This window comes from Erpetoichthys calabaricus, chromosome 9 (genome assembly GCF_900747795.2).
Source record: "Erpetoichthys calabaricus chromosome 9, fErpCal1.3, whole genome shotgun sequence".
Taxonomy (NCBI): domain Eukaryota; kingdom Metazoa; phylum Chordata; class Cladistia; order Polypteriformes; family Polypteridae; genus Erpetoichthys; species Erpetoichthys calabaricus.
Window position 1 is genome coordinate 41,994,285 of NC_041402.2, and position 24,454 is coordinate 42,018,738.

At 38.2% G+C, this 24,454-nt stretch overlaps 1 protein-coding gene across 1 annotated transcript in view; it reads right to left on the bottom strand.

Moving 5' to 3' along the window:
- Positions 1–6,166: 6,166 nt before the first annotated feature.
- cetp (cholesteryl ester transfer protein, plasma) overlaps positions 6,167–24,454 on the bottom strand; it is a 58,338-nt gene continuing 40,050 nt past the window's right edge. Inside the window, exons 6-16 of the mRNA XM_028809370.2 lie at positions 23,099–23,168; positions 20,909–20,969; positions 18,280–18,371; positions 17,561–17,740; positions 17,041–17,082; positions 15,387–15,542; positions 10,514–10,581; positions 8,481–8,523; positions 8,311–8,380; positions 6,396–6,481; positions 6,167–6,315 (exon numbers count right to left, since the gene is read on the bottom strand). Of these exons, the coding sequence (XP_028665203.1) occupies positions 6,241–6,315; positions 6,396–6,481; positions 8,311–8,380; positions 8,481–8,523; positions 10,514–10,581; positions 15,387–15,542; positions 17,041–17,082; positions 17,561–17,740; positions 18,280–18,371; positions 20,909–20,969; positions 23,099–23,168 (943 nt within the window). The 3' untranslated portion in view covers positions 6,167–6,240. The remainder of the gene's footprint in view (positions 6,316–6,395; positions 6,482–8,310; positions 8,381–8,480; positions 8,524–10,513; positions 10,582–15,386; positions 15,543–17,040; positions 17,083–17,560; positions 17,741–18,279; positions 18,372–20,908; positions 20,970–23,098; positions 23,169–24,454) is intronic.

The window sequence follows — 24,454 nt, forward strand, 5'->3', positions numbered from 1 at the left end:
AACCAGAGCCTGACAAGATGTTAAGGCCCTTTCTCTCAACCCCTGCAGCCAGTCAGTGCCAAATTGTGTGTGTTATTCAGCTAAACGCCGATGTTTATTTTTATTTAGGACATCACCCACAATCGTTATAGGAGTTTAATATATAGCATATACTACATCATTTGCACAACCATAATTTGCATTAGGATTACGTAAAGAGTTTGAAATTGGTGAAAAACACAATACACGCTTTGCTTTCAGTAATAAAATAAGTACCGTAAAATCTCCTTAATAACACGACCAGCATTTACGCGAAAACAGAAATGAGTCGATAATTACAGTATTCAGACTGCTAATAATGGTTCTGCCTTGATGCTGACTTTAACTGTTCTCGGACAGAGAAGAGATTGGCGACTGCTTTTTTTAATCGCAGAAGCCTTTAGAAAGGGACAATGCCCAATGTTTCAGGAGGGGCTGGATGTTGCTGACACTAAATCACAAATTATTTCCAATGGCCATACTTTTACATGTTTATGTTTAGCAGATGTGTAACACCGCTTTAAAAGTAAAGGCAGGTTACCCCCTCATAATTTGTGTCACTGTCAAAGAATCAGTTTACATTTGTACAGGTTTATAATATAACCAGTAACGGCGCACTGCACGATAACGTGCAGTGAATATACTTGACTTGAGCATTCCTAGTTTTAAGACTCTTTCTCTGTACGTTTAGCATTTGTTTGCTCAGAGGTTGATGCGCTTGATGCTTCCTGAGCAGCTCTTCTTTTCTCCTCCCTAGCGGCCCGCTTCTTTTCTTCTTTCATCGACATCTTTTCACGTTAAAACTGATTAAGTCAGTGTTTGTGTTGCAATTACTTAGTACGTTTTCTTTAATTTTTCACTTAAGCTGGCACTTAAGCCTTCAAACTGCCTCAAGAATGATTTTAATTATGAAGAGGTAGAGGAAGTGATGGTGAAGGTGGTAGGGATGAGAACAGCGCCCATACGCATGTGCCGCAAGGCCTCCCTGCTGGCCGCTGCTGCGAATTGATTCCACAATAAAATAGCCAATCATCACCCCGAAAGCGGATAGTAGACATCACGTAGTATATGTGTACCAAATTTCAGTAGATTAAGGGTTATGGTTTCATGTTTTGAGATAAATTTTATGTGTGAATTTTAAGTGTAATTGGGACACAAGGCCTCAAAAGGTTGGCCTTCAGCCAATAATAATAGAAAAACCTGCTGTGTGGTGAGAAAGATGTCAGGAAGGAGAAGAATGTTCAATGTTAGCAGGTCAATCTAGCAGAGGGTCACATGAGGGCACACTCCTGAACTGGTGTGTCTTGGGCTAGTAAGGAGACTGTCTGGTCTGATGAGGTTACCACCAGTGAGAGCTTGGTGTTCAATGCCAACAAAGCGAATAAACAATCAACTTTTATTTTATATAGTGAAATTTCTGTAATGACCACTATACCAAGGTGCTTCACAAATATAAGGAAGTTGTGCCATTATTTACATTGTTCTTTAGAATGGGAGCATGTGCAGGTCAAGTACCTTGCCTAGAGCTGCCCTGTGAATCAGAGTTATGGACTGAACTGTAAGCTTTGGGTTTTAAGGTCTAATGTTTTAGCCAGTAGGCTACTGGAAACGTAGTGTCCAGTCTGAAAGACACACAGGTCCACACTACATCTGGACACCTGGCCTGTTAAAAGAGTATCTGAGCCAGCAGAAGCCAACACAGAGTACTGTGACACAGAGTCCATATACAATAGCTCTCAAGGGCTATCCTGACTGTAGAAGTGATTTTTGGCATTGAACATCACAAGGCAATTGAGTTTATAGTTGGGAGCAGGAAGCTGTCAGCCATCTGATACAGAGAAAGCATAGACAGATATTATTCCCCAATATTATTCACATGTAATTGAAGGAACATTTAGGTAGGCCATACATACAGTAGCTGTACATATCCCACTGTATAAAACTAAGAGAAGATTCTTTTAATTAGTGTCCATGTCAGTTTCTCTGGTCCTGTTTTCCATTCAAAGACGTGCTATTAGCTGAAAGGGTGACTGTGGGCATGCAAGTGACCCGAGATGGACAGAAGTGTTCTCCAGGGCTGGACAACACTGGTGTGGAAATGCATAGATGGGTGGAAACAAATATTTGTTATTTGACATAACTCAGTTAGGCATTATAGCACCGATCTACATGATTATTTCAAATGTTTGATTTCAAGGGATGGTATAGTGGTAGGGTGTTGTACCGTTGTGAATGCAATGAGAAGTCAACTAAAAAGATTACAATATGCAAGCTTTCGAGGCAACTCAGGCCCCTTCTTCAGGCAAGATTACAAGGGGCCTGACTTGTTTCGAAAGCTTGCATATTGTAATCTTTTTAGTTAGCCAATAAAAGGTGTAATTTTGCTTGACTTCTCATGGGATGATATAAATAGACAAATGTCCTGTTGTCTGACAATGCTTCTTTATTAAGCTAATTCACTTTGTAGAGAATTCAGTTTTAGATGGCAGGAAGTGGTGGTGTTGTTTAATAAAACCACAAAAAGAAGAACTTTGTGAAGCAAACCAAAACAACTCAGCATTAAAATTCTACATTAACTGGCTCAATAAATTCTTTAGAGAGGTTATTGAAATGAAGGAGACATTATTTTGAATGGCTGTTAGGTTCTGCTTCAGACTTATCAGTTAACATAAGAGAGGGTCTCATGGCAAAAATAGATTTCAGACTATAAATATAAAGCTATTTTTCAGCATAGCTAATGAGTCATGTGATTCCTCACCATACATTTTACAACACACAACTAGACCTTGAGGTATTTCATAAACGTTGACAGACAGGAAGGACCGAAAGTTAGGCACACACACACACACACAAACACACATAAAAGAAGCCAGACCAAAATAAACCAATTAATGTCAAAAACTAATTCTTTAATATCAACCTCTGTACAACACCAAAAAACCACAATAATTAACTCCAGAATCCATAAATCAATTTATTGTTTAGTTACTGACATGCGTAATCCAGTTATGTCAGGGACTGACCCTGTGTGGTGTCTGAAATGTACACTAGCAGACAAACTTGGGGCATGACTTATTCAAGTGACTGCCAGTTATTAACAGGGATATTTTTCATTACTTTGTTTTATCCCTTGGCATGGGAGGTGTGACCATTTGAATCTATATGACCACTGAAGCATTCCCAAAATAAGCAAAAAAAATGTCTCTAGTTCTCGTCTATCATGTCATTCCTTTGAATTTAAATTTCATGAAGGTGATGGTAGAACCCAGCCGGGCAATTAAAGATAACGGCACACCGTGTGATGCTCATTCACTCATCGGGTGCAGCAGGAAAAGGTGTGCAGCCACACTACTGTAATCTTACTGTTACTATTTAATAACACTTGTCAGCATAATAGTTCGAATAAAATCGTTGAAATTCTCCTCACCGTTGACATCTGTCAAAACACAGCAGTACAGGTTTAAGTATTACATAAATTGTGAGATTCAAGACTCCTGCAGCCCAGGGAAATATACTGTACTTACCATGAAGGCCTAAAATGAAACAGCAACACATTGAATTTAGAATTGCATGGCTTTAAGTTGTGAAAGGGCAACCCACAAAACCAAGCATGCAAACTACACACCCACCATGGTTTGAACACATCATTGTGTAGCTGTTCTGCTGCTGTCTCAAACACTATGCAGCCAGGTTCATATTGTGCAAGGTGCAAGGTTTGCAAACAATTAAATAATAATAACACGGGTCAACAAGTCATTTTTATCAGAGATAATTTTGTGTGTGTTTTGTTGTGTTTTTAGGCTGATTTCAAGTCTTTGTTTAGTTTTTCTCTAGCACATCTAGTTTTTGTGACGAAGCTAATTATATATTGCATGATATTTGTTATAATTAGCCTAAGCGTATTACAAGATTTAATGACAGTTGTCTATATTTTTATGTTGCAGACGGCATTAACTGCAGTTGATTTCAGTTGTTGTCATGCCTAGAAATTGTATTAATCATCCAGACATATTCTGTTATGTGTATAATTCATTCACAACGAAAGCACAATGTCACCCAATTACCACAGATCTTAAGAAGATATACAAATTGTACTTCGGTTGTCCACTTGGTGACCAGGATAAATCTTGGGCTCCACATGTCATCTGTGCCAGTTGTTCCAATGGTCTGCCTGACTGGCTAAATCTGTGAAAGGCAGCAGTGCCATTTGCAATCCCTATTGTGAGGAGGGAATTGCGAGACCATCCGAACGATTGCTATTTTTGCTACATGAACACAAGTGGATTCTCAGCTAAAACTAAGCACAAAATTGAATATCTCAGCCTGGATTCTGCCATCAGACCTCTCCTTATCAAGCTAGTCTTGATGAAGAACTTTGTAAAGGCCATGGGTAAAGTGAACTCACTGGGTTTTCAATACCTTGTTGAGAGGTTTCCAAACATAAAAGCACTGCAAAAATGAAGGAAGGGATATTTATAGTTCCACAGATCAATTCTGTTTTGCAGGATGACGGTTTTTAACAATCTCTCTCCTCAGCCAAATTAGAAACTTGGGAGACATTCAAGTGGCTCTGTGAAAGCTTTCTGGGTAGCCATGAGTCTCCTGCATACAAGGAAGGAGTTCAGAATCTGCTTGATTCATACCAGAAACTGGACTGTTGCATGTCATCTAAAATACACTTCTTGCATTCACACCAGTTCTTTCCAGAAAATTTTGGTATGATGAGTGACAAGCAAGGAGAACATTTTCACCAGGACATTCAGTTATTCTGCCAAGGTTTCTGAAATGAGAGTATGATGGCCAACTACTGCTGGATGCGGTATCACAACAATTCAGACACATCGTACACGAGAAAACCCTACTCTAAGCATTTTTGAAGAAACAGTGGTAGATGACTGACACAGTTCAGTATATCTGTGCCACAGTATGTGCCTATTTGACTTTGCACTGAAGATATTAAAACATTTACTTCATGGATGCTAATGTTTAATAGCGCTTTGAGTACTGAGAAAAGCACTATATAAATGTAATTAATTATTATTATTATTAATAGAAAAATACATATAAGTACACTGTAAACTAACATTACTCATAACTCAAAAAGTTGACGTTGGTGGAAAAGACTAATTTAGATAAGTGTGTTGTGGTCTCTGATGATTACAAAATAATTTTTGTCACCTTATATAATTATTATTCAGTTTATTTGCCATATAGAATTTCTTATTTTAGGAGTTTGTCATTTTTCGCATACCCCAGTTTACCCTCCAGAGACAGAGAGAGAATCTTGGGATTCTGAGCACAGGGTCAGCTATTTGTACAGCACCCCTGGAGCAATTGTAGATTAAGGGTCCTGCTCAAGGGCCCAATGAAGTAGCATTCCTTCTGGCACTACTGGGATTTGAACAAGCAACCTTTCAAGTACCAGCACAGATCTTTTAGCCAGAAATACACCACACCACCTTATTTCATATGATACCCCGTGCCTTTTGAACCCTAACTCCTTGGCATATAGTAGTTCTAGAAAAAACTTAATTTAAAAAGGACAGTCAAAAAGTTTTTGCACTACAAAGTAGTGTTGCCTGTGTCACTCATTCTGTCATCTGGAGCTTGGCTCATGAACTTCAAGATGCCCAGAGTTTGATATGTTTGAGGCCTGAGGACACAGGACATAACATTTCTCCACATACTTTTTCTTTTTCCTCACTAGGACAATCCGCTTCTTTTATACAAGGATAGTTTTCTATGTAATGATGCATCTCTGTCATTTTTCTTTTCCATGAAGTGGAATACAGAAATGTATGACTTCTTCAGCGGCTTTTCCAAATTAGTTTGTTTGTAAATATTAATGGACCTTTCCTAGCTCATCACTTTCTGCCTCATCTATCCTTGACTGAGAACCATGTTTTAAACACTCAAAAGTTATTTAAACAAATGCTAGCAACCATTTCCCTGGCAAGAATAAGGTGGGTACTCCTGTACCTTGAGAATGCTTTTGCAACTTTTTGAGGTTCTCCACCTCAAAGACATTATGTTTTTTAATCTTGGATCTATTAGATGTGCAACAATTCAGGTCTTGATGACAAATTAAAGCAATTAGCCACACTGCGTAACAGAGTCAAATGAATCAAAACATGAATTAGAACAGAAATTTGAATAACAGATTTTATTCTAATAATAACAAAATTCCAGGCTACTATATAATAGTCTTTGGCAAGTAAATTGCTATAAAGCTCTCTTGAGGAAGTCCACCAGCAGATGATGAGGAAAGCCAAAATCAAGCTGAATGATGACGTATCCCTGTGATATATAGCAATAAAAGGTTAGGCTGCAGTACAGCTAATACTGAGAGTTACTGTGATCCTTTTACTTTGTGTTACCTTTTCTGTTATGACTTGAGGGTTGATTATTTCGAACAAGTGAAGTCCATTTCTGTTCATCAGCTCCGTTAAGCCATTTTCAAGATCTAATTTGGACATGTAAGGAGGACAAAAACATTAGCACTTCAGGACATGGCTGCAAAATGAAAAGGAAATCATTTTTCAGACATGTCAAAGTGCCTTGTTACATACAGTGATTTTTTTTTTTTGTAAATTAAGTACTTTTAGACAAAAACAAATTGAAGTTCAGTAATTTACTGGAATTGGAAAAGAAAGTCTATGCTGATTCTTACCATTACTGCCATAAGAATTTTTTACATCCCTGATACACTTGAAATTAGTATGGAAAATGGATCCATAAATCAGTGGTTCTCAATCCCTAGGAGGGCATGAAGTAACAAAAAGGGGGGGCGCAAAGATGTGAAAGAAAGAAAACAAGAATCGAAAATATGAAAAATACATCTATTGAAACCAAAACAAATTAACTTAAACTACATTCTGATACTAGAAAAATAAATATAGAGTTAGATAAATGTTGATAAAAGTTAAGTAGGTATAATAAAATATGCATCTATGATATATCATTAATTAAAAAAGAACAAATTGGTATTAGTGGGCTCCTTTCAAAAAAACGTTTGGGGGGTGCGATTAAAACTGTTATGAAAACTTGGGTCACAAATACTTAAAGGTTGAGAAACGCTGCCATAAATAATGGGTATATACCCTGTATTCATATACTTGAATGTTTTAACCTACTTATATTTTGGGATTCATGTCCCTTGGACATTAATATACTAGTCCCAGATTGGGCCTTGAAAATGAATTATTCAAAATGTATGCGCGAACTGCCTAACATACATAACATAACATACTGCCGTACATCTTTCACTGGTTCTTTACCTGCTTGTATTGTTTTGTTTTTACTACTTTATTTATTTATTTATTTATTTGTTTGTTTATTGTGGTTTGGGTTAACAGAAAATAGCAAAAAAGAAAAAAAAACTAATCACGCTTTTTGTATTGATTAGGGGGAAACTTTAGAAAAGACTGTTCTTAATTTAGGGATGGTAAAGCAAATTGTTTACAGTTGGAAAAAAAATATGAAAGCAATCAAAAACTTTGCGCAAAAAATGGTAGCCAATTTAGTTAACAATTTGCTATTTAGTAACTGTAAATAAAACTGGAAATGGTTGTTATAATATAGACAGTCAAAAGGTCAAGCAAAGCTTTTATGTGGAAATCTAGAAATAGTTGCGTCAGGATTTGTGGATAAAACGTCCCCAGCTGTGTTAATCAGGTGACTGGTTCTTCCATCATGACAACTCAGCTGCCCACACTGCTCTGAGTTTTCAGCAGTATTTCACCAAAAACGGCATGACCCCTGTTTGTCACCCTCCCTATTCACTTGATCTTGTCCTATGTTACTTTTATTTTGTTTCCCCAGATGAAAAAAGTCCTCAAAGGGAAACGTTTTGCTGATGTGGAAGACGTGAAACAAATAGCGACAGAAGCCCTAAAGGGGATCAAAATCGAGGGTTCCAAAACTGTTTTGAGCAGTGGAAAAAACGTCTTGTTAAGTATATTGCATTAAACTGAGAGTACTTTGAAGGTGACTGAAACTAGAAAGTGTAAAAATGAATAGACGATTTTTTATATACAAATTACGTATAGATGTGTAAAATTGGACACTTACTTTATGATAACGCTAATACACAGGTATTATAAAAGTCACCGTATTAATCTGATTGTGTACGTCTTTGAACATTTACAAAAACTGAGTGATGACATGGACCAGCTGCTGCTGTAGTAAGTGCTCTAGCTTTGTAGGACACCTCATCACAAACAAAGTCACTGCTGGTTGCTTTATTTATGACTGGCTCAGGTTATCAGTGCACTTGGTGTGAAGGACACTTACATGAGACAACCTTCGGAATTCCAATTTTTTGAACTAGCTCTTTAAAATAGTCCATGTCTTCATCCTCTCCCTGCAATAAGAAAAGAAGGATAATAGCAACAAGAACCTACCACACAGATGGTCAGAGTTTATGTTCCATTTTGTGAATATTTCCTGAGTAGAACACCTACCTGCTGGTCTCTATTGGAGGTTGACAGATTTTGGATTGTTATCCTGATAAGAAAGTACAAATAGATTTAATAGCCACTGGGGCAGAATACTTTATAGGCTTATGTTGGACTGATGGAACACCCAAGATATTCTTTTGGAGCCTGGAAAATCTAATATAAAGTATTAATGAGATAACATTGGCCAAAAATAATTGATTTTTTTATTGATTTTTTTCCAGTAGTACTTAATTTTGTGGCACACCACTATTTTTAAAATAAATAATTCTATATATGTGGAAAAAGTCACCTCCACTTACACAATAAATCTAAGATGCAATACACTATAACCAATACTCAAAATATCACAAAATAAAAAAGCAGCAAATCCAGTGACTGCCCCACATGACACACAGGGCTTTAGGAGAAAAAACACAACTGGAAAAGGGCTTGGTACATTTTATGGTGATTAAAATGTGCTCAGAAATAAAAATGTTCAGAATAGGCTTTAATTGAGTTAAGGATTACACAAACACAATTGCTTTGTTAAAGTTCTTTGCTGTTGTTTCACTTTACTCTGCCTTTGTAATATCTAGCACAGTGATAATTGAATAATATAAATGATATCTGAAAGATATAATATTACTTAAGGAATGATCTGGTGACTTAAAGAAAGAAGCAGCTTTCTCAAAATAAGTTATTTTAACTCCCCAAAGTTGTAGCATTGTGATCACTGATAAAAATTTCTGTCAAGTGCGCTATCCATCTGTGACAGGGAAGGGTTGGGGGATTTGTTTTAGTTTGAATTATCTCCAAATGTCAAAGACAGGGACACATATGAGGTCATCCCACCAGGAAAAAAAGCTTTGACTGGAAGGCATGTTTGACCAGGCAGTTTACAATCTAATTAACAGTGTATCCTTTCTTTCTTGTTTGTCTGAAATTGGAGGGGCTCCTTACATATAGTAAGAAAGCAGCTGAATTGTGGGCTGGGTTGTGCCTGAGCTGTTTCATTGGTGAATGCTGCACCTCCACACTGATCTAGACAGTGTATCAGGAGCTGCACAGCCACAATAATGGAGGCTTGTATGCTGCAGGCTCTCTCTTTGTCATGTTTCATCCCGAGGAGAGGTCGTGTCTCTCTGCATTTTTCCACTGTTGCATATATGGAGGAAGCCATCTCTCTCAATCCACCCAAAGGCCAAACTGGAGAAGAGATGATGCCTGATCAAGACCAATCAACATATTTAGTTAGTGTCTCACCTGGTAATCCAAACATATTGGACAGTTAACATGAACCAGATTATATTAGTGTTTTGTCACCTCATTGTGCTATTTTGGGTGTATTATCTACATGAATAAATGTGTGACTTTCTATTCTGCCTGGTCTGGTACATATCTAATTGCCTGGTTTACAGGTGGAAAAGAAGCGGGAAGTGTTTATCTACAATAGCTGTCAACCCTGACAGTGTGGTAAAAGTTTGGAAAGTGGGTCATTCGGGAAAATACGGTCACCCTAGGATCCTATCACAACAATGCATTAATATATGTGCTGAAGGAGAAACTTGTACATTTTCTAGTATACTAAAACCTTTTTGTTGATAATTTTTTTCTAGTAATGTAAGAATGTTATCTTTAACAAAACTGTGTTTCAAGTTTTACAAATATTTTTGGTGAAAGCAGTAGGGTTGCTGGCACAGTGACTTGTGGTACTGCCTCTTGGATCCAGACCTAGCATCTTGCCACTGTATGAAGTCTAAACATTCCCTCTGTATTTACTTGTTTTTTTTTCTCCAAATTTTCCTCCACTTCCCTAAAACATATCTTAGGTTAATAAGCGACATTGTTGGACGATTCGTGTTTTGTATCCAGTACTGCTGGAGGAGGCTCTGAACTTGATCAAATAGGTTTGAGAATGGCATGTTAATCTAATCTACAGCAGATGATGTCACCTAACTGATAAAACTGAATGACTGTAGCAAATATCCAGAAGTTTAAAGGAAAGGACTGGGTGTCCTTTAAGAAACAGGAGGAAAAGTGAAGCAAGTAGTACTTACTGTGCAGGCTTTGCATCCAAGAAGAGTTTCTTACTTGAGTATGAGGCTTGGACAATCACCTCAATGTCCTAGGGGTGACAATACAAGGATTCTTTGCTGTGATATCAAGTATGAAATGAGAGCCAGTTATTGAATTCCTATATGTCTTTAAGAGAGCCAAACCTGTGAGTTTAAAATATCATATACTGCAATATACTGTTAAGGGAATAAAAGCAATCTTCTGATATGTTACATATATTTATGGTTAAATGGCATGTGGTAATTTAGGTGCTATCGTTTTGCTGTAGGTATATGATAACCTTTGGTTTTTAGGACCAGCTCTGGTTGTAACAGTGATGCAAATATGAAATGAACTAACAGTGCGCATGCCTGGGAGATATCAAACATTAAAAGTAAAAACATAGTGACACTCATGACACCACGTTATGAATGACAGGGTGTTGAGGGGGCCATAATGAGCCTGCTGTAAAAGGTATGAAGAAAAGGCAAGGGCCTTCACCTTAATATTCATCAGCAACAGAAGAAATCCAAATCAAAATAATACTTTGTTGTTCTTGTGTTCTTTTTCTACAATTTCCTATTGACAGCTTTCACATTTGAACCCATCCAGCCTCTCAAATGCCCTTATTCTAATTTGTTGAAGTTCCAGTTTATTGCAATGTCCCAAGATTTGCCCCATGTCGGTTATTATCTTCATTTGAAATACAGAATTTCTCATTCAGAGACATGCTAATTAGGAAAAAACACATTTTACAACATCTTATCTTTGTCTGGTCACATTGCTATATTTATTGTCAATTCTGATGTTAGGTATTGTTTGTAAAACAATGTACTAATTTTTTTTTTTTAATTTTTAAAAGATCTCATTTTAGGAAGGGGAAAAAATGAATGCAAAATGTGGGTGTTCTGTCTTACTTGGATTTATCTTTTAATCATCACAGTATGCAAGGCCTACTTTCTTTACCACAGACATATCCCACAAACCAACTGTAATTTTCACAAATATCTGAGTTACTACTCAACAGTTAATTCAAAACGTTTTATTAAGGATCAAAGCTAGAACTAAGACATACAAACTTTTAACTCCAGGTCATAACACAGTGCACTGGCTATCAGTTAAGATAGTAAAGGATTTTAAAAATCTAATTTTTACATAAAAATGTGTCATTTTTTAATAATTTTGTAGGTTGATGACTGTAAGAGGGAGAGCTTTTAACACCGGAGTGTGCAAACTACGGTCCATGGGACAGTCTGCCACATACATGGGTGTGTATGTTTTTTTGTCATGCTTCTGTGTTCTTAAAAATTCTGAGTGTACTCAATGTCATTATGCATGGTCACTTTATTAGCAATTGATTTGGTTGGCTGCAGCACCCTTGAATGTGGTCATTGCACAAATCTATGTAAAGTGTGCCATTTACAAATGTGGTAGATGGAGATCAAAAGGAGAAAGGATATCAAATGATCAACCTATTAGCTGATCAACATAGATTATTCCTGTACCTCTGCCATGTGGCAGTTTGTGAGTTTTGCAAAACTTTTTCTGTGAGGCATAACAGGAGGATAGTTACAGCTTTCTGGGGAGCTCATTCCAATTTTGGTGTAGTGCTGTCAGTTTACCTTTTTCCCCATTCTTCAGACTTTACAATAATTGGTGTTCTAGATGTATCCCAGATAGAAGTAATTGAACTCCAGTGCAGTAGTAAACTTAAAAATAAGTTTACCAATATTTCTTTGCTTTATTTCTATAGATTGTACATGACTCCAGATTTGATTCCAAGGCTTTACACGCTGGCATTGAGCATGACTTCATTATCTACCAGTACAGTCACAAGCAGGTCCTTTTACAAATGAAAATTACTAAAAGCAAGCACAGAATTGTACTAACAGATGCAGATCTTTGCACTGAAATAATTGTTACAACATCCATAATCTCAGCTGATATTGCCAGTTTGTGCAATGGCAAACAGGTTCATGTTCATGGCCAGAAGAACATCATAGCAAAATCACTTTATTTTAAAATTACTGTTTCATTGGTATTGAAGCATTGCACCTAATACCTTTAAACAAAATATTTTATAATTAAGCCACTTTTTGGAGTCACTATTTTTAAAGTTAATGTTCGTCATTAACACAAATGCTAGACTGCCTAGATTCACAGGTACACCTAGATTTTACACAGCACAATTTATGATCAATTATTGACAATTTGGCCCCCACTGCCACAAGAAAAGTTTTCACTCCTGCTTTAGCATTAAGACTCCCAAATTCTATATTAGAGACAATAACAGCATTTAAAATAAGGCTTCTGACTTATTATGGTGGACTGTTATTTACGTTTCTAATGAGGCTGTTCATTTACTTACAACAGAAGCAACATCAAAACTTTATTGTATTTTGCAGTAGTCGCATGTTGGCCAACATTGTAGTACATTATTGAAGTGATCATGAAGAGATGCTGGAAGACCAGATGGTCAAAGGCAAATGGATAAGACGTATGTTGAGAATTTTGTTTTTTTCTTTTTCAATTGTGAGATAGTCTTAGTTTATTGATTTAAAAACTAATAATTAACTGCATTAGCATAATAAACCTTGCTACTTCTCAACTCCATAACATGCTCATAAGTAAATAATGGATTAAATAATCATACATCAGGTCAGGTTGGGGAGCATCCACTGTTACAGCGTGTTGCCGTACCCACCACACAACGAAACAGCTTGGGATCCTGGTTGGCTACCCACTCAGGCAGACACGCAGTCCAGTCCCACCCCCTGGAAATGACCATCTATCTGCTGCAGCCAGGTGTTACGTGGGCGACCCCTTGGCCTAGTCAAGCCACTCAGCTCCTCAACAGTGAGGATCCTGTGACCTGGATCACGCTCTTGGAATCATGCCACATGGCCGTAGTGCTGTTACTGACGCTCCCTCACAATGCAGGATTCATTCGACACAAAATCAAACCAGTGGTACCAAAGGATTCTCCAAAGAAACACAGTATCAAAGGAGTCTAGTCTTCAACTCAGGTCACTGGATAGTGTCCATGTCTTGCAAACATATAGCAAAACAAGAAGCACCAGGACTCTAAAGACTTGGAACTTCATCCTTTTGCAAAGATATCGGGAGCCTTACACAACCCTTACCAGCGACCTCATGACACCCCATGCTCTCTCAATCCGTCTACTGATTTCATAAGAGTCACCAGAGACATGAATGTCACTGCCGAGGTAAGAAAACCTCTTGACAAGTTTGACACTCTTTTCACAGACAGATACGCTACTGATGGCTTTGTCCAAGAGGTCATTAAAGGCCAAAGTCTCAGCATGTCTCACAAGGCAGCTCAATCAACTGAGTCGAAAGATTTATGAAAATTAGCAAAGGCTGCAAAGAAACTGCTGGTATTCGCATTTGCGCTCCATGAAAACCCTCAGTGCCAAGATGAAGTGGATGGTAGACTTCTTAGGCATAAAACCAGTCGCTGGTAGGTGAGCAAGAGTTCACGGATCCTATTGAGGATGACCCTAGCAAGGACCTTACCCAGAACAGAGAGCAGTGTTATCACCCTGTAGTTGCCGCAATCCAAGTGAACACCCGTCCCTTTCCAGATAGGGACGACAAGTCCTGTTTTCCAGTCAGTTGGGATGACACCCATCTCCCAAATGGAAGCAAAGATTGCTTGTAATGCCAGGAGGACAGGCTTACCAGCAGCCTGGAGAAGTTCATCAAGGATACCACAGATCACTGCAGCCTTCCCTACCCTCAGCTGGTTCACCACCTGTTCAATCACAGTGGGACTGGGGGGCTCACAGCATATTGAAGGTTCAGCCTCAAGAACTGTGGATGCAGAGATGTGTCCAACATCGTAGCCGGAGGACCAGCTTTAAACAGCTGCTGAAACTAGCCAGCCTTGTGGGTCACAATTGCAGTGTCATCCGTAAGGACCGTTCCATAACCTGCCCTGACTGCGATTCTTCAAGGAACAGATTTGGATGTGCATAATGCTTTGATTCCTCTGTAAGCAGGATGTGGTTCACTAGACCATAGATGGTGTGTCACTTGCTCACAGATTCCTCTAACAAACGCCTCCTTATCTGCACTCAGAGCCCTTGCTGCTGATCCTAATGTGATGTGGGAGACCTTCTATGACAAGACCCTGAAGGTTGCTGAGGGCTGTGTTGGTGTTGCTGGTGTTCCCAGAAGGAGGTGTTTCATCTCACAGGGCACCTTGGACATCATCGAGAGGAGTTGCAGTGCATGGCTTGTTGGCAACTCCAGTCTGCACTGGGAACTGAAAACGACGGATGCAAGGGTTAAATATTCACCACAACTGGAAAAGCTGAATGAAAATCATAATGATGGTGAAAATCTTAAAAACCAGGTCAGAAAAGACTGTTATCCCTGTGTGGCATACCTACAGTAAATGATAGGTGCATTTTAATGAAAATATACCAAATGCACATTAACCGCAAGATAGGGAAACTGGGAAATAGCACTTCACTTAGACTGGGAGCCCAACTGAAAACAAAAGATGTCTGGAACAAAAATCTGCAACTACATGGGGTCCCCAGGATTGACTTTGAAAGCGGCTGGTTTAAAGTATATTAAACTTGGAGAGATTATTTATGATGTAATCCCTCAAATACCCACTAGATGTCATTTGTGGTCTGGAAATCTCAAAGCAAATCCTTTCACCCCTTCAGCCTGGTCTTGCAGCATTCTCAGGCTCACATGAGAAAGGATGATGTCACTTTCAGACACAGCCACTGCTTGTAAAAAACAGATGAGTCCCTTCAGTAAAGTCTCATCTCTGTTTCTTATAATTCTTTCTTATTTAATAGAACCAAAAACATCTAGGAGTTTATAGAAGAGCTTTACCGTTTCAAAGTACAGCCTGTGAGCCTCAGGCTGGCTGGAGTTGGTCCTAATCTCCACTGCAGTTAAGGTCCTCACAATTGTCCCAAGAGGAGATACTGAGAGCTGCGGGGTTGTCAGGCTCCATAGTTTGGCTTCTGGATCTTCAGAGGAAAAAATCTATATGGAAAAAAAAAAGGCTGGGGTGATGTTTAATTATAATTGATTGCAATTATATAGCACTTTTTAACTACTCAAAGCTCTTCACATAGACAATTGGAAAACACTTGAACCACCACTAATGTGCAGCATCAATCTGGATGACGCAACAGCTGCCATTTTGCACCAGTACACTCACAAGATATTAACTATCAGGTAGTGAAGGGGTGAGAGCTAGTTAGCCAATAAGGGAGAGGAATGATTAGCGGGTCAGAATGACCAGGCCATGGCGGGCAATTTAGCCGGACATTGAAGTACTCTTTTCAAAGGATGCCCAAGGATCAATTATGACCACAGAGAGTCAGGACCTTAGTTTTATGTCTCATCTGAAGTGCCTGTCACTGCACTGGGGCATTGGGGTCCACATTCTGACCACAGGGTAGGCGCCCTCTGCTGGTATGAAAAACACCTCTTCCAGCAGCAACCCGAGCATTTCTTACTTGGTCTCCCATCTACTGGCTGGGCCCACACATGCTTAGGTTTAGGTGAATGACCTGTTCTGATGTACAGGTGGTCTGGCTACTGGCAACATACATTTAATACTGCTTTAAAAGTTGCACTGTAAAGTGAATGATGAATCAAAATAGAAAAAGCTCAATTAGAACTGAAGACAGGAGATTCAGGTAAAGCTAGGAGTTCCTGGTTGATCAGAAACAAGTGCTGTTTCCTCCCAAAAATCTCCTTTGTGACTATTGAAGGAGAGAGAGAGTTCTGAATTTTAAGCCTCAATCAACCAGCTGAATTTGGTTGTGTGGTGTTTGCTGTAATTTTAACAGAAACAAACTCAAAAAGTCACCCTGCGCCATACTTTGCAATGTTTCATACAGAGGAAATGATCAAAGCTTTAAATGTGTTTTCATTAATTTGTTGAGTTTTCAGATTCACTTCTATGATAAAAGAAGCTATGGGAATTATAGCATCTTATTTATTGCATAAGTGAGCTTTGTTTACCACATCTTCAATATGATTATCTTTATATGACATGCTACATGTTGCTCAGACATACAAGAAAACATGTCACTGTACTCTGTACACATGGCATAAACTTTAACCTGAAATGTTTAAAAATCACATTGCTAATCAGTCAATGCTCTGTGTACCATGCAAGGCAGGAAGCAGTCCTGGACAGGTTGCCATTCCATCACACTATGAACACACATTCACACACTCATATGAGGCCAAATTTGAGTCTCCTATTCTTTCTGTTGGAACATAGGAGGAACGTCTAGAGATAAATGGATGTGAGTTCAGCTCTCTTTGGGGCAGAGCAGACACTGCTATGTCACTTTATTGGAAAGATGACAATGTCAAAATAAACAATTTGTGAAATGAATAATATTACCTGGCACTGCAAGTTAAGTTTCCTAGGTTTGGTGCCAGATTTGTTTGTAGTACTGTGTTTACAAGACTGGGACCACTGAACATAAGCAAAGCTTTTGAATGGTATTTATGAAGTTACCTTCTGCAGAATACCTCTGGTATGATGATTACGGAAGAGATCCTGAAACAACAAAACATCAACAATGAATTTACATTTATAAATGCCTGTAATCACTTAATGCAGACCATACTTCATAAACATTACTTGAACTATAAACATAAATAAGAAAATGAAGCTGATATTTAACCAGTCAGTGTCATATGTTATCATTTTAGTACTCAGTAGTACATCTGCTATTCCAGCAGTCTTATTAGCACAGTAGAGAATTCCCATGTAGGGCACCCATCTATGACAGGGCACACTTATGCCTATTATCATGTTCACTCACAGCTCCCGGCAAATGGATGGAGACCTTTAGTACAGGTGTGCAGAGACCTTGGGTGTATCAGCAATGATAGGCAGAATACATATATGAATACACTAGACTGAGGCTTCAAGTACCCTGGTGTCAATTCAGAATATAAACACATTATTCAGAATGCATCTTAAAAAGCATGATGGAAGGCAATGCTAGTCTGTGGAGTGCATTTACATTTACCTTTAGCTCCTGTCCCATGATGAGCTGTACAAGGCGCTGGTCATCATAAGCAGCCATCACCAAAGACCTCAGGACTTGGTCAGAAATCCAGAAATAAAGCATGCGGGATTCAGTGAGCAGGTCAGGAGAGAAGACTGACTCTTCAATTACAGATGTAACATTTTTGTACAGTAGTAGCCCCTGGAAAAGTAAATGCAGGCATTCATATTTTAGCAAGAAAAACATATCAAGGAAACCCTAAGTCAACTATGGACTGTTTTCTGCGGCTAGGTGAAAATTGGTACCATAAACTAATGCCTAGTGCATTTTAAACACTTCACAGAGATGTCATTAAATATAAATGGGTTTACTTGAACTAACTATGTCATCACCTTGTCCATCTGTTTAGTATTTGGATCCTATTGCAGTGATGTTTCCTTCTGAGGGTATCTAGCTGTGACTGTTAACAAAATTTTAAAAATTTGAAAGGTCATATCTTAATTAGCTACAGTATTGACATGTGACTACCCCCTTTATGATCTTAGAAGGGTAAAGTAGAAATTATTAACAGTTCTTTTTTTTTTTTAACAAATAAGTTACCAGCAAAAAAAAAGTGATAAGCAAAGAAGGACACTTCTTGTGATGAGGTACCCAGGGTGATTTTTGCATACAGCCATAAATGCAAAAGGCAATAAATAAACATGCCTTTTATATATTAAATACCACTGTCCAAACCTCACCTTGTGATGTGACTCAATGTGGTCTGCAGTAAGAACAGGGGAGTTGGTCACTGAAATATCCACTCCTATGTCTCCAGAACTGAGGAAAAGTCCTGCAAAAACAACACAAGTCAGCCTTGGTGCAACATTTCATTCTTTGTAGTGAATTGACTCATTTAATCTGTTTTTTTTTTCACCAATTCAGTTAAACTGAAAAGGGCCATCAGTTTGCTAAACTAAATCGGACTTCTGTGGCTCAATCATGAAAACACTTAAAGAATCATTCAATTAAATAAGTTAGGAAGTTCACGTAATATATTGGATTGTCAGATGGTTCCATTTTGTTGAAGTGACCCTCATTTCAGACGATTGCTGTCAAAGTTTTTCATTCACACACAGCAAAATGGTTGTGTTAAATTAACTATTACAGTGTCATAGTAACCCTAAAAGTACTGTATATGGAAAGTGTGGACCCATAATAAAGAGTTAATTTAACACTGACGATTTTGTTGTGCACTCATTCAGAGAATCAAATATATATTGCTTAATTAGTACATGTTTCAGAAAATGAAACTAAACAACTAAGTGGAATCAATTTCAGTGAATCGGATTTGTAAATTCATTTAATTTGTTCGCTTAGATTGTTTGCTGAAGAAGAACTATCTGTGGATTAACCATTTCTTTAAAAGGGCTGACTAAAATGCTGAGCACAGCAACACTTTCATAAAGGGACATGAATGTCATGTCCTCTGCATTGTTTAAAAGACTAGGGGGCTCTGCCCCCTGCTCGCTTCGCTCGCACACCCTCAGGTTTGGTTTACCAGATATACAATTTAAAGAAATTGTTAGTTTCATGTGAATTGTTATGTATGCATTATTTTCACTTTTACTTTAAAACTTTTGTAAAAACAATACATGTCCTTTATTTCTGGCCCCGGGCGTGGTTACATCTCTTTCTTGCAGGACGTATAACGCTGCTCACGTTGTGAAGGGTGGGGTGGGGTGGCTGAACGCACGCTAAGGAGAAGCGGTCGGATCACCTGCTGGCTTTCTGCTGCTGGCGAGCTGCGTGTTTTGCTTATCGTTGTTTTAAGAGCTGGGAGCACATGAAGCATGTCTGCAAACAGCAATCCAACAACTCCTAGGTCAGCTGTCCGTGGACTTGTTTTAAATGATGTCTCACTGCCTTGTCTCGCGTGATGTTGTAAAAACAATACTTGTCCTTTATTTCCGGCCCCAGGCATGGTTAAATCTCTTTCTCACAGGATGTATAACGCTGCTCACATTGTTGGGGGGTGCGGCTGAACGCATGCTAAAGAGAAGCGGTCGGATCATCTGCTGTCTTTCTGCTGCTGTTGTGCTGCCTGTCGATCATTTTAAAGCCTGTACAGCAGCTGTCCTTTTGCCACTTCATGTCTCTGCCGCTTGTGGGGGGGGGGGGTTAGGGTGACTGAACGCACACAAGGAGAAGCGGTTGGAAAATCCACTGGGTTTCTGCTGCTGGTGAGCTGCATGTTTTGCTTGTCGCTTGTCGTTGTTTTAGGCATTTGTATCGCACCAACGTTTTTTTGAGCCTTTTTTTGAGTTTTATGATTAGGACCTTAGTAAATTTTTGGCATTCTGCTATTTCAGATGTTTATAACTCTAGACCTTTGTATCTTTATTGTGTTTTTGACTTACTGTGCCTATTCTTCTTTAGTGTATGTTTAAATTACTTACTCTCAATTATTGTATTGGAATTAGGTAATTGAACTTTATTTAAGATATTTGTTTAATAAACCTATTAGATTAAAGTTTAGTCTTTTTTGCGGCTCATGGTGTCCTTTGTTCTAATTTTCCTCCAATCATATTGTGAATTCTGTATCAGATCTCAAACAGTTGAGTTTTCTCACATTTTCGTTAAACTCACTAATTCACGATTACCGCATATACATGCGGATAAGTTCTCCTGTGGATAAGTTGGGACTTGATTTTACAGTATAATTTGTGGTATTTTATAATGTCGGTTGTATAAATGGAATGCGGAAAACTCACGCTATTGGTACAAGGGATTATGATATGTTAACACCCACCTGAGAGAGAGAGTAACCACGGAGCACACTGTCTTTTTTTTTCTATGTGGGTGTGGCAAGGCGCTGTATCAGCGCGTGTTCTTAACCTCTCTCTCTCTATGGTGGCTACGTGATCACAAGGTAATACCCGAACTATTCCTAAGCAACGTTTGCACTGATTTGTGTTTTTTGTATCTCACACCCTCATACATCTTTATCGTAAGAGCATCTCTTTTCTACGATGGAGCGTTCGATCAGAAGAAAATATGAAGCTGGTTTTAAATTAAACGTCGTTGAAGTAGCGAAAGAAATTGGCAACTGCGCTGCTGCAACCAAATTTAATGCATCTGAGAAACTGATGCGAGATTGGAGAAGGCAAGAAAATGTAAAAAAAAAAAAAAAAAATAAGTGTCACATTTTAGAATGGGCAAATAAGTCGGCGTCTGATTTTATGATCGATTTTTTGTGTTTCAAGACCCGACTTATTCGTGAGCATATACAGTAATTGGGTATTCCTGCCTTTCACATTGCAGCAGCTGCTATGACTCTCCTAAGATAAATTGAAACTAAACCGAATAGCTGAATAACAAAGCAATTACCTGCTCGCTGCTGAATAAACTCTGCCAAGATGTTAGCAAGGTTATTGATTTCCTTGCAAATCTGTAAAAATAAATTAAACAAGTCAGACACATGCCAGTCTTACACCTATATGTATTAATTAGTCCAAAGGTAAAATCCAAAAGAAATGCCATGTGAAATGAAACAGATTAGGTGGTAGGGTACACAAAGCTGGAAAAAAGTTTATAGCTTCCGGATATTTTAAACTGAATAGAATAAAAGAGAAAACCATGAATGCATATCACAAGTACTATTTTAACAAATGTACATCCAAAATAAAAACACTGCATTTTAACCTTTGAAGTCATATCAAGGAAATATTACAATTGCCTTGTAAAGAAAGTAGCATTATACATATAGTAGGTAGTTGGAGTTCACATGCTAGGGAAATCTGTGGAGCCACCATTTGTTTAACCAGTGGTTAGTACATGCTGCCTCATGGACTCAGTGTTTTGGCTCTGACTCCTTTGCCTGGGTGTTGTCCATGTAAATTTTACACATTCCCCCATGTATGGTGGTTACTCTGATTTTCCTCCCACATGCTTAAAGATGTCAAGAAGTGCAAATTAGGTTACTGGTGACTCTAAACTGGTCCTGTGTGTGCAAGAACGGATCTTATGAGGCACTGGCATCCTGTTGAGGCCTGTTTTCTTATACCCAGTACCAACCGCAAACCCTGAATTGCATTAAGTGGGTTTGACAATGTATGGGCGGGTCAAAGTTATAAGATAAACTGTAGATTCTGGTGATCTTTGTTGAATTGCTACTCAGTCAGCATAAAAAGCAATTAAGCAATACTTCGTACCTTTTTTATGGAAATAAAAAGTGAATGATATACACTCACTGAGCAAATTCTTAGGAACACTATACTAATATGGCCTCCTTTTAATATGGCTCTCAAAATAGACATAAATTCCAAAAAATGTTGGATTGAGATTCTGGTCTATATTGTCATGATTGCATCATGCAGTTTCTACAGATTTGTCAGCTGTATATTTTCCTCATCTCCTACTCTACCACATCCCAAAAATGTTCTATTGGACTGAGATCCACTTACTGGGAAGGTCACTGAAGAACACTGAACTCATTATCATGTTCATGAAACTAGTTTGAGACATGGTGAATTATGATGTTGGATGTAGCCATTAGAACATGGGTAAAATTTGGCAATGAAGGGATAGACATGGTCACTAGCAATACTCAAATAGCGATGATTGATTGGTATCAATGAGCCCAAATTGTGCCAAGAAAATATTCTCCACATCACTACACCACCAGCAGCAGCTTGGACAGTTGACACAAGACAAGATGGGTACAAGGATTCATTTTATTCATGTCAAATCCTGACCCTACCAACTGTGTGCCTCAGCAGAAATCGAGATTCATCAGATCAGATTACATTTTCAGTCTTCAACTGTTCTGGTGACCCAATGCCTACTGCATTCTCAGCTTTCTGTTGTTGGCTGACAGGAGTGAAATCTGACATGGTCTTCTGCTATTGTAGCTCATCTGGCTCAAGGTTTGATGTGTTTTTCATTCCATGATGCTTTTCTGCTCGTCACAGTTGTACAGGGTAGATATCTGAGTTACTATAGCCTTTCTGTCAGCTCAGATCAATCTGGCCATTCTCTTTTGACCTATCTTCCTAAAATGGTGTTTATTTCCACAGAACTGAATGTTTTTTTTTGCTTTTCGCACCATTCTGAGTAAGCCCTAGAGACTGTTGTGAAGTGAAGTAAAAATCCCAGAAGAGCAGCAGAAATATTCAAACCAACCTTTCTGGTACCAACAACCATGGCACAGTTGAAATCATTGAGATCACATTTTTATCTCATTTCTGGTGTTTGATATGAACATTAAGTGAGTCATCTGACCTGTAGCTGCATAATTTTATGCATTGCAATAATGACCCATGATTGGCTGATTAGATAATTGCATGGATTAGCAGGTGTACAGGTGTTCCTAACAATTTGCTCAGTGAGTGTATATTAAAGTGTTAGTTTAATTCAAAAACAACATGAAAATAAAACTACATTTCTGCCTGACTTCATTTTTCTTTTTCTCTTTATATAATAAAATTAGGTGAAATTAAAAAATTGTTCTCTAGTAGCTCAGGAGTTCCCAATACTATGTGATTGCAGCATAACACAGTGTGTTGACATCTCCATTACCTGGCTTTTAATGACGAGTCTCACAGTATAAGAGACAAAGTCTGTGAATAACCTCTTAATCCAGCTGGGCCTAAAAGAAAACATATTTGAAAATGTTATTAGTTTGGGATTATTTTACCAGGTGAAGCAGGGATTTTTTTTTTGCTTTTCTACTCTTATTCTGAAAGCAGGAAAAGGAGGATAAGCTGTATAGAAACAAGTTTTTTTGTATTTTGTAATTTCAAGCTCATTCTCTTGATCTTGTCTTCTCAGTCAAATCAAAAGGAAACTGAAGGAAAAATGCTTTATGGCCACCAGGTGGAGTCTGCCTCTCACAATACTGACCAATTGCATAAAAGTCTTTTGTAGTTTGGACTTCAGTTATCTTGAAATCATTCCATGGTATAGTGGGCTCCAATCCGTGCCTTCAGAATAGTCAGGTTTAGAAGCTGTACTCATCTATTGAGTTGTCAGATAAGTCAATTGAACATACTATATACATTTAAGATTTTGTTGCATTTTCATTTTTACTTTGGTGTTGTAATGAAAATACAGCAGGCAGGGGGATTTCCTTTGTTTGTTGCCTTTTCACATTGTCAAGCTGAGGGACTGCCACTGATGTAATTTGTAGTTTATATTCATGTACAGCATTACAAATGTGCTGATGCTGCTATTCAAACTGTGACATTGGGGCATATTCTTTAATTAACGTCACCAGTTTAATCAAAGAAAAAATGTAACCATGACTTCAGTCAGTGTTTACCAGTTGATTTTGTGGTGTTCATACCTTTACTTGCTTACTTTTGGCTTTTGTCTAACTTACAGATTACTACTTTGGGTTTTCTATTTGTTCCCATTAGTATTCATTTACTTGCCTGCTCTTGCATGTGAATTTTCTGATTTGATGGAAATATTATAAGGTGATGTTTTCCTGCCACATGTGAAGTCTGAGTGGGTAGAATAAGAGGAGGGCTTACCCCTAATGAAAAGCATCACTCCCATTGGTGAAGGGCGCATTTGTTCTATTGTTATAATAGGCTATAGTCCAACTAATGTGTCTGAAAAGAAACCCGCCGCTAGCTGATATGGATACACAGACTGGGAGGCCATTGTAACTGTAAAGGGTCTTCTTTTGAACATACAGGATATGTTGATAATATAGTGACAGTGGGCTTCCATTCCCAGTCTGAGCTTCTGAAACAGGAGGGGATCTTCATAACATCTAGAAAAGGCAGGGACCAGCTTCATTACTGCATATTGCATAAATATGCTTCCTGCAACAGGTGCATTAATTTAAAATGACATGCTCTAAATTCCTTTCTGTTTCTAAGATAAGTGAGTGCATTTTCACTTATTTTTAAGGAATTGTTGCCATTG